Source organism: Coffea arabica, chromosome 5c, assembly GCF_036785885.1.
Source record: "Coffea arabica cultivar ET-39 chromosome 5c, Coffea Arabica ET-39 HiFi, whole genome shotgun sequence".
NCBI lineage: Eukaryota > Viridiplantae > Streptophyta > Magnoliopsida > Gentianales > Rubiaceae > Coffea > Coffea arabica.
Genome location: NC_092319.1, coordinates 32189577 through 32203361, shown reverse-complemented (window position 1 = coordinate 32203361; position 13785 = coordinate 32189577). Strand labels below are relative to the sequence as shown.

At 35.8% G+C, this 13785-nt stretch overlaps 1 protein-coding gene across 14 annotated transcripts; it reads left to right on the top strand.

The window, feature by feature from the left end:
* The first annotated feature begins 952 nt into the window (after positions 1-952).
* LOC113690634 (uncharacterized) lies at positions 953-13433 on the top strand. 14 transcript variants are annotated; one of them, XM_027208627.2, is made up of 17 exons: positions 953-1200; positions 2447-2488; positions 2863-2930; positions 3068-3108; positions 3199-3293; positions 4376-4434; positions 6332-6678; positions 6902-7054; positions 8285-8500; positions 8704-8886; positions 9113-9334; positions 9717-9833; positions 9994-10137; positions 10403-10504; positions 11157-11246; positions 11405-11473; positions 13058-13433. In XM_027208627.2, exons 7-17 carry the CDS (start codon positions 6469-6471, stop codon positions 13289-13291), a joined length of 1740 nt encoding a protein of 579 aa, XP_027064428.2. In that variant the 5' UTR covers positions 953-1200; positions 2447-2488; positions 2863-2930; positions 3068-3108; positions 3199-3293; positions 4376-4434; positions 6332-6468; the 3' UTR covers positions 13292-13433. The 14 variants fall into 14 exon arrangements, with proteins under 14 accessions (XP_027064428.2, XP_071906850.1, XP_071906854.1 ...); XM_072050749.1 differs by lacking the exon at positions 4376-4434 and adding an exon at positions 4076-4131; XM_072050753.1 differs by lacking the exon at positions 3068-3108.
* Positions 13434-13785: the final 352 nt, after the last annotated feature.

The window sequence follows — 13785 nt, the reverse complement described above, 5'->3', positions numbered from 1 at the left end:
CAAAATTGTAATGTTATTCAAATAGAGAATGCATTACGCTGATTGAATAACTTGTCATCCCTAGCTTAGGTATTGAAACCCATAAAATTAAGACATCGTTTTAATTGGAAGCTTTTATCATAACTAATTGCTCTAAAAAATAAAGTCTATAACATATTTAGACCTTTTTTTTACTTGATAAAAGCATATACTTATAAACAATTTTGTATTGCCAAATACTAGCAAAGTTGCGCCCTCAATTAAAAAGGAATGCACTATATTTTTTTTAAAAAAAATCTCTATTTAGTAGTTTAATTATTTGTAAATGCAAAATATGTAGCTATCCTTTTGTACTATAACAAATACGGTTGGCAATGAGGGCGAGCACCTGCTGAAATAGAAATGAGACGGGGGATGAGCGGAGCGGGAGCGGGAGCGGGGCGGGGCAGGGGCAAAATATTCCCCCTCGCCTTAAAACTGGACAGGGGCATAATATATATATATATATATATATATATATATATATATAACAATCCTAAATTTCCTAAAGCTACACCTTCACTTACAATTTACAAAGGCTAAAGTTGGTCATCTGCCGCACCTTTGTTCATCTGCCTTTGATTGCCGTTCAACCCACATTTGGGGTTAATTCCACTTTATCCCTCTAAACTTTAAATGATTATCCACTTCAATCCTTAAATTTTAAAATAGAACACTTAAGTCCTTAAACTTATAAATACCTTCCACTTAAGAAAAATTATTAATAAATCTTGAATGACGTTGGTGGTCGAAGTGTCCCATTTTATAAGGGTTTAAGGATTTAAGTGTCGTATTTTATAATTTTAGGGATTTAAGTGGAAGATATTTATAAGTTTAAGGACTTAAGTGTTCCATTTTAAAATTTAGGGACTGAAGTGAATAATCGTTCAAAGTTTGGGGGGAACAAAGTGGAATTAACCCTTTTGTTTGTCTCGATGCGACCTGATTTTGCGAGGAACTTATAACCTTTCTGTGATTAACCGATGAAATTTACCACAGGTGCTCCCTCGTTTTCACCGGTTTCGTTCCCTCCTTCGCAGCCACCGCTGTCGCCTCCCATTCCCCTCAGTTCTAATCACTACTCAACTAAACCCATCCTCTCTGTCTAAATCCTCCTAAAATTTTACCCAACCCAGAATCCCAGATCGAGCGAGGATGAATTTGGCCGGCAAGTGATCGGAGGTAAATCTTCATCTTTTTCTTGCTGATATCTTCGTCTTTGTTTTCCTTGTGCGCTTAAATTGTTTGATAATTAGGAGGGAACGGGTCTGTTTCTGTTTCTGGTTCTAGGTTTCTGAGTTTCCAATCAATATTCGTTAAATCAAAGCTTTTGGGCTGGCTAATTAACTTGAATTATTGGGGTTATCGCATTTCATTTGCCTGTGGCTAGCTGCTGTGACGACTAGGTGTTGTAGGTCTTTTGTTTGTAATGCTAATATTTCTTGCTTACTGATCGTAATAGTTGCAGCAGTTTGCGCATGATTGTGTGGGTTGGAGGGGAGGGTTGGGTATCGCAAGTGAACTGAATTTCTGGTTTAGTAGCAAGTTAGAAGAGCATTTCTGTGGAAAGCACTGATTTTCCTGTCAACTTCTTTTGCGCGAGGATACATTATAGTCTTTCTTACATCATTATTCCTGTGGGCTGTGGTGTAGTGGGATATTTTTTTTTTTATCTCTTGCCACTCTTTCGCAGATTTTCCGTTAATTTTCTGCTTGCATTTCACTGCCAAATTTCGCTGCCAAACGAGAAAAGGCTCAGAGGCATTTCACTGAACCAGTGGTTTCCTTCTTTTGTTGATGGCACTTTCTTCTACCGGGGGACCGCGTGGGAAACGGGGCGGGGGTGGGGCGGGGGGTGGGAGGCAAGGGGTGGGGGAGGGGGGAGTTATTTGACAATGGGGCGGGGGACGCGGGAAGGATCCCCTGCCCCACCCCCGCCCTATTGCCACCCCTGCCCTATTGCCACACCTAATGGCAAATCAGCTGTGCACGAGATAAAACAGTAAATGCACCATAAGTATAGCATTTTGTACCCGGAATAGCAAATTAGTACTCTTATCAGCTAAACACCAAAAAATTAACCTTTTTGGTTTTCTTGATTTAGTAGTTTTAGTTATTTGAATTGGCAAAATTACCCCCCACACACGCACAGCCCCTATCATGACATCCCCCCCTCCAAATCCCAGAGAGCCGCCGTCTGCCTCTCTGGCCGATCCCTTCTCGCTCTCCCGAACAAAGAGTACGGTTGAAAGAATTAAATCCAAAAACAAGGAAGTTTGAAGAATCTAACTCTAGACTTCATGTTCTTTATTGCCTCTTAGTTTTATTTCCTTTCAATATTTCTTGATTGTTTCCTCAACGTGTGCTCATGGTTACCATCTAAAATTTCACATATACTATGCCTGATTTTCTATCCATGCTTTCTCAGGACACAGAGGCTGTCAAGAGAAGATCATTACCAAGAAAAATTGTATGTGATTTTGCTTCTTTGAGTTTCAGTCTTCCAGATATCGGGTTTTTCACTATTATTTTTTATTTTTTGCACGCATTTTTAATAGTTCTCATGTTAGTTATTTGTCCTTTTTTTCCTGGCCTTCTACAGCACCTATACAAACTTATGTGATTTTCCATTCTGTATGGGAAAATTGCTTGGTGTATTTTTTGGTTGTTTTGGATTCATGGGTTGTTCAAATTTTAGCACAATGTCTTTGGCTAAAAACTTGGTGATTATTTTTGTGTAACATTTTATAACCTTCTTTTTTTCTCATTTGTTTCCATTTTGCATATGAACAATTTATTTTTCCTCCTATTTATTGTTGTTCACTTTCGGGTTGAATTTTATAGGGGTAATGGTTTGTTTAGTACCAGTCGGTCTAAGCCTTGGACTTTTAGCATAGTTCAGCTTTGGACAGGTAAGCTGTTACACTTTATTTAGAAAAATATCTTAGTCAAATGGATGTGCGTGTATGCTAATAATTAGTAGATATCTCTGTCGATTAAGTTTCTGTTGATTATGAGAAAATGATTAAGTTTCTGTTGATTATTAAAGAACAGTGGTAGGTTTTTGGAGCTTGTAGAAATTTTATTCAGGTGAGTCTTATTTTGAATACTTTTTACACCCTCATCTTCAAATGTTTTGATTTTAAATGATAAACAGTTTTCTTTTCAATTTTGTTGCAGGAGAGGGTATTGGACGACAATCCTGATTTTCATGTCCTTTAGAATTGCCATCCTCACAATTCTCAGTGCTGATCTTTCTGTATAAATTAGAGAAGGTCTGTTGCTCTCTCTTGTACTTAATTGTGTTTTGGTACATTTCAATGCCAAGCTAATAAGTTTGTTTTGTGCTTTCTTTTTTGAATATTTGGCTTATGTTTGAGGTATTATTGAGGTAGATTTAGCCCGAAGTTGAGAGTTATGGTCCCTTTTGTGATTTATCCCTCATCCTTCAACTGGTGGATTATGTTTATTAGATTTAATGACCCATGGTTTCTTTTTCTTTTTTTCTTTTTTTTCAATTAATAAGACCTTTGTTCGTTAAATCTTTTGCATCTCAAGAAAGTATTTTTGTGTCACCGATTTTTTGTTTATCTGATTTTGCATTTTTATGTTATTGCCTTTGCACGAAGAAAGATGACAACATCAGTATCTTCTGTTCTCCAGGGATACATTCTTTTGATTTTTTTTTTATTTTTCCTTTTTTTGGTTGATAATAATGTTGTTCTTTTGATTTCTTTATCTCAACTCTTAAATCCTTTGAATTTTTTCTTTTTGTCTTGCTATTGCTTTTGTATGAAGAGGATGAATTTATTAGGGTTTATCTGAAAAAAAAAAAAGATGAACTCTTTCCAGTAAATAGATTCATTGAAAAAGAACATAGGATATTCAAAATGCTATCTGGGTAATAGTATGAGTTAGTAATCAAGGCGCTCATACCTAATTACCTCAATTTCTTTATTTGGACCCACTGGAAGCCCAACATGTTCCTTTTGACTTTGTCCATTACTGAATAAAGTACATAAGACTTTCATTCAAAGCACATGGTACTGTCATGCAGGACAAGCTTAGGAAGTTAAAACCTGAATGAGAAACACACATGGCTTGAATGACTTAGTAAGTGTTAAAGGCTTTTACTTTAAGGTACTTTCTCAGGTTCAATTTCCTTCTGTAGAGATGACTAATTACATTGAGTGTGATCTAGATGTAAAACTTTGAAAAAACATTCAGGTGCTTAGTGCTTCGTTCCTATTGTTTTACTTCCTTTTGTGATCTTACATATGCTATGCTAGATTTCATGGTGTAACATAAGAATTATAACTATCTTTATTTTCTAGAAAATTCCAAATGTTTGTTACAGGTTGAGATATTAAGATTTGCACCATAGTAGAAAAGGATTGTAGAAGTTGTTTTCTCAAGGTGAATTTTATTTAGGGGCTTTTTTTTCTGAACAACAAAAAAAATGTTAATTTGTTTAGTGCAGATCCAAGGTTTCGTCTTCCTTTTTTTCCTAATAAATTTGCTCTTGCCAGCGTTGTTTATTCTAAGTCTTTGTTAGATGAAGGAAGAAAAAACAAAAGAGGTTACTTTTCTTCATTAAGCCATGACGGTATGTTTTAATGCCCTTTTTTGTGTGTGAAACAGATTTCTCCACCTGCAGTTACTGTAGCTTTCTGCTCTCTTTACCCTGTTATTAGTCTTTAGAAAAGTGAAGATGAAAATTTGTGATGGCATCCTATTTCCTTTAGATCCAAATTTATTTTCTTTTACTTTCTTGCTTTACTTATTCCATTTTTACTGTTTCGAGTTTTTCTTTTGGGAATCATACACTGCCAGGACCTAAAGTTCAATTTACTCTTTCCAGAATTCAACTCGGCCATATTATTCGTTGTACATTTGCTGTTCAACTTGTAGTTTTGCTCATTCCCTTTGTCTATAGATGTTAGCCTTGTTTTTTAGATTTTGGTTATTTGTCAATCTTATTGATGGGTTGCAAGATTTGCTTTTCTTTTGTTTATGAACTCAATATTGGCAAGGAAAATAAACTAATTAGTTTTCTTAGGCAATTTGTAGTTTGCCTTTTGTTGAAATTTATTTTGGTTGGGAATGCCAACCTGGTTAGTTACCAGTGCCACTGCTAATGAAGCTATTTTTTAAGCTTATATTTGTGATGATGATGATCCTTAAAGAACATCAATCAAGCCATCAATCAAGCAAATTTCACAACTTTTTAGTTGTTTATTAGGGGATGTAGTTTGATATTGCCAACTTCAATGACATTTCTTCATGAAGTTTTCATGTTAGACTGGATGTATATTTTGTCAATGTAGTGAACTTTACTTTTTTATTCCATTTGATAAAACAATAGTTTGAACTCTGAAGACACCGTTTTGTGACAAAATAAACGGGTATAATTGATGTCCTTTGCTCATGTCTTTACATAAATCTTGCTTGTCCTTTTTCTTTTGCTAGAGTATGGTTCTTTCATTACATTTTTTGTTGATTTTGTTCCCAGGGGATTGGCTTGAGTTATCATATTTAGTGAAAGTTAGTTTGATTTGGTTGGATTGAAAAAAAAAACGGAACTGCCATGCTATTGCACTTGTGGACCTTTCTACTATTATTGTGCTCAGATTGCATACAATCTGAGTCCGTAATGCTTAATCTCAATTAACTTTTTGTTATTTAATTAATCTTAGTTTTTTGTTTGGGGGTGTTCTTCCCTCTCTCTTTTTAGTCTGTAAGATTTTATGTTTATTTTCTATGATGCTAAGAGTTGCTGGTACAAAAATTAAATGGCATATGTTGTGTTGAGAAGATTCTAAGTATGAGATAATGGCTTGTTTATCTTATCATAGACAAGAAAGCATATACAATTCTCCAATCCTTATCGTTTTGAGTCCTATATCTCTTGCTATGCTGCAGCCATTCCTATATTTTACAATTATATGGATTTCTGGCCCAACATATTTTAGTGTTGTTTATAAATTCCTGTTGAATTTGTTCATGAGCAACACATTTTTGGTGTACATAGAGAATGTAAGGCAGCATTATGCGGTGATGTATTAGTTTCAAACTAATGACATTGCCATTGCTGTCCAATTAGTCAGCAAAACAAAAATGACTGTGTCATTTAGCAACCTGGTTGAAATTGTGGCTTCTTTTCATTGCTTAATAAAATTGCAAAAAATAATTGCAAAGATTTTGGTGCACCTTTATGTAACTTTTATATTTAATATCCCAATTTGAATAATTGGACATTTCTGGGCAAGCCTGAAAATTATCATCTTATCGTCTTTGTGCTACTACATTGCAGCATAGCATCAAGATCAGGGCAGCCTCATGCGTTGCGTGAGGGCAACTCACCTAGGATAATTCCAATTACAATTAGGATTCTGAAGCTTCAACCAAGCATCCCCTTAGTCATTTCATTCAGGGAAGAAGTCTGGCCTGATGGAAGTGGAGGCTAGTTTTAGGGTGGTATCTCGTATTCATTGCCAAGTGGCGCCGTATTGCAATCCAATCTGCAATTATCGAACCTTAAACCTCCATTTTCCCTACCATCACCGTCTTCCCCACCTCTCAAATGCTTCATTTTACACACTCAAAAACTGCTGCTGCAAAGCCGCTGCAAAAGAGAGCAGTACCAAAGCTGTAGAAAAAGTAATGGCTACTTTTTTTTCTTTTCTAATTTGATGAAACTTTGATAACATCATGTTTATTTAACTTCTTCCTTGTCGCAATTACAGTTCTTTTGTGTGTGTTTTTTTTTTTTAAAAAGGGCAGGTGGAACTTGGAATTTTTTTTTTTCAAATAAATTTTTGTGTTCTTATTATGGAGTTTCGTTAGTGAAATTTTATTGGGTTTTTGTGAATTTTTTTTATAGGGAAGGAAGATGTCTGCTGATGATTCACATGATTTAAAGCTCTCAAGCTTAACAGCTCTGTGTCCTCTTGATGGACGTTATTGGGCTAAGGTCAAGGAGCTAGCTTTTTTTATGAGTGAATATGGTTTAATTCGCTTTAGGGTTTTAGTTGAGGTATGTTTCTAATACTGCAATTCTTTAACTGGTAATATTGCTAAATTGCTTCCCTGACTTATAGATAATTCTTGCTGCAAACCATCTGAAATGTACTGTTTGAGTTTTCAGAGCATAATGAAAATTGTTGGTCTCCTGATTTCGCATTCTTGTTGGAAGTAACTTATCTAATTAGTGTCGGCTTCAAATAAAGTAAGAGGAAAAAGGGCAAAAGGGGTGGACTAGCAGATACATGACATGACTGACTTTAAATTTTTTGGAGCTTTACTTTCTGTACTATCTTGATTTTGAACTTCAGAGCACAGAAATCATATTTTTTTTTTTGAATTTTTTTTGGCATTTGCTGGAAGTTTTATTTTAGTCTGTCCCACAATTCTGTAAGATTGGAAGGAAATGGAATTATTAAAATTTGATCCTTGTGTTGTTAGTCATGCTGAATTTGGCTGCTGAAGCTGTACTTCGGGAATTTTAAGAGTAGTAGTGATTCCTACCACAAAATGCTGTTACGAGGAAGGAAAGTACCAAAGTTTCTCTAGAAATCTGAATTTGAAACTTAAACAGTTATTGATCATGCAGCAGAAATATTCTAACAAGGAAAAAGAGAGATTAGTTTGTCATATTATATTACACTCTGTATGTTGATGGAGACTGCAATGGTGGAATGATGTTAGATAGTGCTGGATCTGGATAGTATTATCAATTTGTGGTTTTTATCATGTCGTGAGGCTTCAAAATGCTGCCAACATGCAAGTGGTGTCCAAAACATAAATTGTCATCTAACAATCCACAGAGGAGTTTTACTTCCTGTATCTGCAAATGTGGCATGACATGAAATTCTGGCCATCCTAACTTGAGATCTGTACAAGGGCTGTTGGCAAAGTGTGTTGGTTTATCTATGTGGTGGGATAGATGGTTCAGTTCACGAGCAGAGATCTCTTAGAGGGGACCCTTTGCTCTTCAGTCATATATATTGTGTGTGAATATGGTGAGGTGAGCTATGTACACACTTCCAAGTTTACTGTGCCAATCTAATAAATTACTTTGCAACTCAAAATTCTCATGCTAACTTGATCATGCTTATTCTTTGAATTTGGATGAGCAGTTTTAACACTTAACATCTCACCGATGATCATGAGTGTTTCATGTCCTTTATTTCTTTCTTTGCCTTGCTGTCGCCTCTGCCTTCATGAATTTCAAACAAAATCATAGCCAGAAACCCTTTTTTTGTAGGTGAAATGGTTGTTAAAACTTTCTCAAGTTCCTGAAATTCCTGAGGTTCCAAGCTTCTCTAAAGATGCTGAGACTTATCTGCAAGGCTTGATTGATGGATTTAGCTTGGATGATGCCATGGAAGTCAAGAAAATTGAGAAAGTGACTAACCACGATGTTAAGGCAGTGGAATACTTTTTGAAGCAAAGGTGCCAGTCACACCCAGAGATAGGAAAGGTATCAGTTTGGAACCTTGATGTTAGCTGAATGGAAATGTCATCCTTCCTTCTACTCTATTCTATAGACATGACATGATGGCCTCATTAGGACTCTCAGTTCTTTTGATTTCCCTGCATGATGTTTCCAAAGAATTATGGAACCCAAAATAATATCTGTGCATGTTTTGCATATGTTCAGTATTTTTCTTGTCGCTTGTCTAGGTGCTTGAGTTTTTCCACTTTGCCTGTACGTCTGAAGACATTAACAATCTTTCTCATGCACTTATGCTGAAAGAAGCTCTTTCTATGGTGATGTTACCTGCTATGGATGAAGTGATTTCAGCCATAAGTGACATGGCTATGGAAAATGCTCACATTCCTATGCTTTCTCGCACCCATGGACAGGTAACAATCACTTGTTCTTTCTTATTATTTTAATTTTTTTTTCTTTGAGCCTGAGGAGGTTCGGGGATTGGGCGTGGGAATACAACCAGAGTTATTCTACCCTTTTAAGGCACAATGAATCTCCAATATATTTTATGACACTTATTGCTGGATCTGTTGCTGATTCTTTACTGTTCAAACAGCTGAAAACTCGAATGAATTGTTCACATCTGCCATTTCTTTGCAGCCAGCTTCACCTACAACCTTGGGAAAGGAAATGGCAATTTTCGCATTCAGGTTAAGTTGGGAAAAGCAGGATATTTCAAAAGTTAAAATACTTGGGAAGTTTGCTGGTGCTGTTGGCAACTATAATGCACATCTTGCGGCGTATCCTGATATCAATTGGCCGCAAGTTGCGGAGGAATTTGTGACATCTCTTGGAATTGATTTCAATCCCTATGTGCCTCAAGTACTTTTCCTAAACTAATCATGTTCTGGCTCAAATTTTCTCATTTCTTGTCCCTTATTTTTTGTCCTTGACTAGTTTATTAAAATATATTATGGGATCCTTGTCATGTTTGATCCTAAAGGCTTGGTTTTGGCAGATTTAGAAGCTTATTCTTCAGAGGTATTTGAGTCATGCATTAGGCCACCCAGTGCTTTGAGTTGCCACTTGACTATTAGAATTACCAATTGGTCTTGCCTCATTTGAAAGTTTTAATACTGGTTCCCAATGACTGATCTTCTGGTTTGATGACAATTTCATGAAAATAAGTATCATGGTTTATGTCTTTGACATAATGACACTATGCGATACTTCATGGTTTTGATTTAATTATTCTGCAATGCAGATTGAACCTCATGACTACATGGGCAAACTTTTTCATTCTATAATCCAGTTCAACAACATTCTAGTTGATTTTGATAGAGACATCTGGGGATATATCTCTTTAGGTTACTTCAAGCAGGTCAGTGCTGTTTTTTGTTGTTTTAAATCTTTTGTTTTCAATTTTTGTCTATGTTCTTATATGAACACTTTTCTCATTTATATATATGTACACGTGTTTCATGTTTACATACGTGTTGTCTCTTGATGAAAGATTGGTGTTTGTACATGCTTTTGAGCAGATAACTAAAGCTGGTGAGATTGGGTCTTCTACAATGCCTCACAAGGTTAACCCAATTGATTTTGAAAATAGCGAAGGAAATCTTGGAGTGGCTAATGCAGGGTTGTCCCATTTAAGCATGAAGTTACCTATTTCACGCTGGCAGGTAAATGTGCAATATTTTTTCCTTCTCAATTGTGTCATCTTCAGCTCTATGCAAATATCCATTTCATCATTGTACTTGGAAGTTTTTACCCTGGCTAGGGATGTTGTTACTCTATTTAAACAAAGTTGATTAGACACTGTTTTAGATAGATCCCAAGGTTGTGCTTGATATGTATGTGTAATTACTTTGGCTTGTGCTTTATTTTTGTAGTTGCACTTTTATCTGTTTAAAGTTACTTATTGATTTCTGTGCTTGTCATTTGCAGAGGGACTTGACTGATTCTACTGTTCTGAGAAACATGGGTGTAGGCTTAGGACATTCTCTGCTAGCCTACAGGAGTACGTTAATGGGCATTGGGAAGCTTCAGGTATTCCACAATAGTTCTCTCATTGATGGTCAAGAAATATGAGTACCAGAGGGGTATTGAATGTTGAGTATTGTATATAAGAAAGACGCTTGTGTGGAATTAGTAGTCTCATGCTCATGTTGCTTCATTGGTGTGGTATGGCTGATTAGGAAATGAAGGGGGAATAACTAGTCAAAGAGATGATGTCTTGGGATCTATTCACAGGGAATAGTTGTTAGTAAGCTTTATACTTTGTGAAGTTGCTCAACCAGTTTTCTCAGTAATCGGTTTTTCATGATTACTAGTTCAGAGGGAATAGCATGGTAAGATTCTTAGGGTCTTCAGTTAGAGTAGTCTTTGTGGTGGCTTTCACAGGCCAATTGTAGAACATAGTTTATTGAAAACTGTTGGGTTGCTTTAGTATTTTAGGTAGGGCTTATCAGAAGGCGAAAGTTGTTTGAGAATCGGATATAGGCCATGGATATGTGTCATCTTGGTCTGACGCTTTGATTATCAGTGTCTCTATTCCTTGTTTTCTTCCATTCTTCCTTCTCAATCAAACCCTGTTAAAAAGTTTTATTTTTATTATTCTAAAAAGTTGTAGTTTGTTGATTTTTGTCGGCTACCTCAGCTGGCAATTGGTGGCCTCTAATGCATCTCACATCTGTACTAGAAATGCATTTCTGACAATACTGGAATAATAGCTTCTTGTGGCAAATTCACTGTCTTTTCCCCTGACGAATCCATTCTAGAAGGAAGCCATGTACTCTTTTCCATATATTTTCTTTTTCTATTTTTTCTTTTCTCAGATGAAAGAATCAAAGCAGTTTTATCTTTATTTAAATATTAAGAACTTTGCAAAACTGGTAATTGGGCATCATTTTTGTTGCTTCTAATTTGGCTGGTTTTGTTTTATTGTAGGTCAATGAAGCTTCCCTGAGTGAAGAATTGGACCACACGTGGGAGGTGCTTGCAGAACCAATACAAACTGTGCGTGAATATCTTCATTTGATATCTTCTAAATAAATTGATATTGAATTTGTGCTTTCAGTTACTTGGTGTCTACTTTCTTTGTTGCATGTTTGAGGAGTTGGTACTCAGTAACTTGGCATATTGATGAGATGTTGGTATTATTTGGCATGCTGGGCAGAAAAACTGTGTAGTTTTAGTCCCATAATTTCTCCTCCTAGCAAGATGTTGGTATATAACTTGACAAAGTCTTATAATGTCTGTGATGGAAAGATCCCAAGTTAAATGGGCAAAAGAGTTAACGGGAAAGATTCTAGTACGAATTTAATTTCTTATTACATTTAGACATCTTTAATGAGTTCTATATAACTGTTAACACCTTCAGATTTGAAAAAGAAATATATAATTAGATCATTTTCCCTGAGGTCAATTAATAGGGACTCCTGTACTGTCTTCATGGCTATGGTTATTGTCTACCTGAAAGGAAAAATATTTATTATAGGAACTCTTTTAAATGCTTTGAGCTATAACATATAATTGATTGACTCGCAGTTTTTCAAACTAGGAAGAGTGCAAGCAAAAGGAAGAAAATGAAGAAGACAACTCAAGGAAGATTTGGAAAGGAAAATTTTAGTTCTTTATATAAATAAACATAAAAGACTGAACTACGTAGCACACACTAAGAACACATTGACAGCTGCCTTCCATCCCTCTGAGGATGGAAGAACTGGCCTTTCTACAGCAACAGGAGCAACAGGATTCTCTGCTAAATTTGAGTAATTTCTGTGAGCAGAATCAGTCCAATAGCTTATCTAGTAAGAGGATTCCTGAGCTCTTTACATAGACGATAAAAGCACACTCCTAAAAGCTGCCAATGATGAACTTGCACTCAGTTGTTCAATTTTACTTTCATGACACACGAGCCCAAAATATTATGCATCCTCTAGAACACCGACATGTAATAGAAAAGCAGGGAACTCCCTCTTCACTAACATATAGAGACCTGAAGGATTTGTGGAAGTGTCTTTCATTTTTTAAGTTCTTCTTTTACTTGGTTCAGGGTATGCTTAATCTGATTTGTAGTTTGATTTTTACATGCGAAGTGCTGGGTTTGGAAGTCATTGTCTGGTGTTCATTTGGGCAAGATGGATAGAGCTAGAATACTGAAGAAGTGATGACCGGTAAGATTCGATAGAGGAAGAAGATTGGGGAGGTTTATATGGGTAAGGGGTGAATGTGGGTTGGTCTCGAGAGAGATGGCCTAGCTAGGTGGTTGAATAGGTTGATACCGTGATGTGGAGGCAAACAGATAATCTGTAGAGGGTTGGATTAAGTACTAGAGACAAGTCCCTATCGTTTGGAAGTGATCCAGATATTTTCCCCTAACAAGAAATGGTCTAAGGTGGCAGTGGGGAGGAATTTTTCTAGCATTTAAGTGACTAATTCACAATTAATTTGGTACCTTTTGAACTCACTGCAGTTTTGAATGGCTGACTGTTTACTGTTTCTTCAGATTGTGGATGGTTTTCATTTCACTATCTTCAGTTAACTTTATTGCTTTTGTAGAATCGACTCACATGATAATCTTTTTGGTTTGGTCTTTAGGTCATGCGAAGATATGGTGTCCCAGAGCCTTATGAAAAACTAAAGGAGGTAACAAGAGGAAGAGCGGTGACCCAAGAGAGCATGAGAGAATTTATTAAGAACCTGGATATACCAGGAGATGCAAAGATGATGCTCTTGAATTTAACACCCCAAACTTATGTTGGAGCAGCGGCTGAATTGGCCAAAAACATAAAGACAGCCATAAATTTAGTGAATGGAGCTAGGTTCTCCTAAGGAGTGGGGAAGTAGGGTGAAATTTAGTACTGATTTGCTTCGACTTCACAGCTTAAGTTGTGAGAAATTATTTCATACACATTTGTTTTTTTTTTCATTTCTACTAATCAAATCGAGGGACTACTAAGCACTTTTCTTGAAATTTTGGCACGAGAGTTGTGTAAAACAGGCTTTTTTCTTCGCTCAATATGCACTTACCCAAGATGTGAACTTTCTTTTGCATTCTCTTGTAAAGCGGAAAATGAATGCCTCTACGTTCAATGCCATAGAATCTGCTGCAAAGTCGAGCTCAATTTGAGACTCGAAAATTTTATTTAATTTTTTAATTTTTAATATTAAATTATCACTATTACACATATAATATCTAAATAATAAAATAATACATATATAATTTTACATAAAATATACAAATATTTTAAAAAATAAAAATTATTCGAATCGGATTAAGTTTTAACAAGTCAAATATCTACAAGTTTGAATTCAATTTAAAACTA